At 65.3% G+C, this 2,755-nt stretch overlaps 1 protein-coding gene across 1 annotated transcript in view; it reads right to left on the bottom strand.

The window, feature by feature from the left end:
* Positions 1–1,574, bottom strand: part of CAMK2N1 (calcium/calmodulin dependent protein kinase II inhibitor 1) — a 4,646-nt gene extending 3,072 nt beyond the window's left edge. The window contains exon 1 of the mRNA XM_069078287.1: positions 615–1,574. Coding sequence (XP_068934388.1) covers positions 615–780 — 166 coding nt within the window. The 5' untranslated portion in view covers positions 781–1,574. The remainder of the gene's footprint in view (positions 1–614) is intronic.
* Positions 1,575–2,755: the final 1,181 nt, after the last annotated feature.

The raw sequence follows: 2,755 nt of genomic DNA, 5'->3' as shown, positions 1-2,755 counted from the left end.
GGGGGGGAGGTTAGGAAAGGAGGAGAGAGCACCATCCCTCGAGATGCTGGTCCCAGCCGGACCCCGCAGTGCGCCCGCCCTCCTCCCTCTCAGGAGACTCCCCTTCCTGGAGGGTCCAGAGATCCCACTAGTCTCCCTTTCTCTGTCCCCTGCAGGGCGCCCCTCCCTGCAGCTTGTGGGTACCCTCCGGAGGTCTGCGTCTTTCCCTCCATCACCCAGACTAGGGGAGCCCCAGTAAGAACTAAGACCATCGGAAGCCTGTCTTTCTCTGCTCTCCTAGCTTCCGGGAGAACCTTGGGGAGGGGGGGTTACCTGTCTCCCTCCTATTAACTGATGGGTACCCCGACCCCGATTTATGAGGGGGGGTGCTGCATCCCTCGCCCAGCTCCTAGCATGTTAATGCTCGAGGTCAGAGCCCAAGGATGGGGAAGGGTGAGGTTCAGCTAACTGACCGCGGGAAGGGGAGCGCTAGGGATGGGGTTCAAACAAAGTGGGCTGCCCCCTCCGGGACAGGGGAGATGTGAGAGTCGCCCCTGCTCTAGTCCGCCTGCAGCACGAGAGGGGGTAATGGCAGGGGAGGGGAGAGGGACTGGGCGCTCCCGGGGCTCACTCACCTCTCTTGCTCCTGCCGATCTGGCCCAGTTTGGGCGGTCTCTTGTTCTGAGCCGCCCCGAAGAAGTTGTTGGTATCCTGCAGGCGGCACGTGAAGATCTGGCCCACGTCCCCCCCGTCTCCATAGTGCCCCAGCTTTTCCTCGTTAAACGGCAGCACTTCCGACATGTTCTCGCCCGGTGGTTCGGCGGCGCCGCCTCCTCCTCCTCCTTCCCCGCCGGCGGACAGGGTCAGCGCTGGCGCAGGGGGGCGGCCGGAGAGCGGCGGTCCGGGGCAGGGAGGGGTGCCCCGAGGCGGCGGCGAGCTTGGGGGCGCGGGGTCGGGGCAGCCGGACGGCCGGGGGCCGCGGACTGGGGACGGGGAAAACGGGAGAAGAGAGGGCGAGAGAGGAGAGAGGGAGCCCCGGGCGCCCGCAGCTTCGCTCCGACCGCCGCCGCCGCCGAGTGCACCCTCCGCCCGCCGGGTGCAGTCACATCCTTGTCTCCGCCGTGCGGCTCCTCGGGCTCAGGAGGGGGGCTGGGATCCTGGGACGCAGCAGGGGGGTACTGAGCGGGGACAGAGAAGGGGGATCCCCTTCAAGCGGAGCTGGGAAGGGAAGGGCAGGGCAGGGAGAGGGTGGAGGGGGGGATGGGAGCCCCAGGGGAGGGGGGGGGAGCCGCTGGCGGCCCCTCTCCTGCTGCCTCGGTCGCCGAGGTGCTGCTGCTCCTGCTGCTGCTGCTGGTGGCGGCGAAGGTCCGGAGGAAGCTGATGGAGAGAGATGTGCAGAGACAGGGATTCGAGGGAGAGAGGGGGAGGGGACAGGGAGGAGGGGTGGAGAGGGAGAGAGGAAAGAGGGTAAGAGGGAGGGGAGGGTAAGGGAGGGGAAGGGAGGAGAGGAGAGATCCCTGGAAGATGAGTAACGTCACGGAGGGCCGGCCGAGCCCGGCCGCGCTCGAACTACGAGGGATAGCTTCCTGCTGGCGACACTCCCCGCTCCCCGCCTGCCCCTTCTCCCCTCCCCAGGCACACTCTGTCCTGGCGGGGATCTCTCCACTGTGCGCTCCCTCCCCGCCCCCAGCTCCCCGGGCAGCCGGGTCCTGGGCTCGCCCCCTTTCCCTCCCCTTTCCCCTCCCCCTCCGGGGCCAGCCGCGCACTGTTTACTCTCGGCCTGGGAAGGAGACGGGGCGCCGCGGCTCGGTACCTCCTCCCAGGCCCGGCCGGGCCGCGGGACCGCGCTACGCGGGCTCCATGGGTGCTTAGGCTCCGCGACCGGGGTGCCTCCCCTTCGGAGGATTATTAGTATTATTTCCCCCGGCGCTGGAGCTGGCCTCAGAGTGTGCTTCGAGGTCACAGCCCTCCAGCTGCACCCCATCCCCCCACCACCACCCCGGCCCAAGGAAGGAGAGCCGAGCGCTTGGGAGGAAGTTATTGCAATTTAGGGTGAAGGGCTCTGGTCCGAGGAAGAGGGAGACTATACCAAAAGCATCTCTCCCTGTCCCCAGCGGACACGGTGGGGGCGTTCAGGGACACAGGCATGGGAAAGGGCTCTGATTTGGTGGTTTGGGGGAGGGGAGACCTCCCCAGGAGTGCCCACTTCTCCCCGGGACACGGGCTGGGGCCAAAGAGGGGAAATGATTTCAGTAAAATGCTGAGAGAATGGGACTGGGGCGGGGGGAGCACACTGGTTTGGGGGAGGGTGAAGTCTTTACAGGAGTGTCGTATCAGGACAGAGGCGGGGGCGCATTATTGTAATACACGCTTTGAGAATGACGGGGTTGAGGGGCGACAATGCCTCTCCAGCGGTATCTTATCCCCTTCACCCCACGTTGGCCCCAGGAGAAGCCAAGTTCTAGGGCAGAAGCGGGAGGAACAGAGCACTCGCACCTCGGACCAGGGCAACTGGCGTTTACGTTTGGGGGCTGAATAGCTGCAAGGGAGAGGGGAGGGTATAGCACATCATTGCGTTCAGTTGCGGGTAGGGGAATCTGGATTGGACACAAGCATGGCTTCTGGAACGCACCCCTCCTTCTTCCCAATGTCCAGGTCTCCTCCCCGGGAGCAGCTGGCCAGTAAGGGAAACTGACCCCCACGCCCCAACTCCCGGTGTCGGAGTTGTTGTGACTGGTGTACCAAAGCGAAAGGGGGTAGTTAATGATTAATGGAC

The sequence above is a fragment of the Petaurus breviceps genome, unplaced genomic scaffold (assembly GCF_028583685.1).
Source record: "Petaurus breviceps papuanus isolate PSGF00001 unplaced genomic scaffold, PetGlider_PUasm1.0 91041, whole genome shotgun sequence".
NCBI lineage: Eukaryota > Metazoa > Chordata > Mammalia > Diprotodontia > Petauridae > Petaurus > Petaurus breviceps.
Note: the sequence above shows the minus strand (reverse complement) of the source record. Positions and strands in the feature narration are given on the sequence as shown.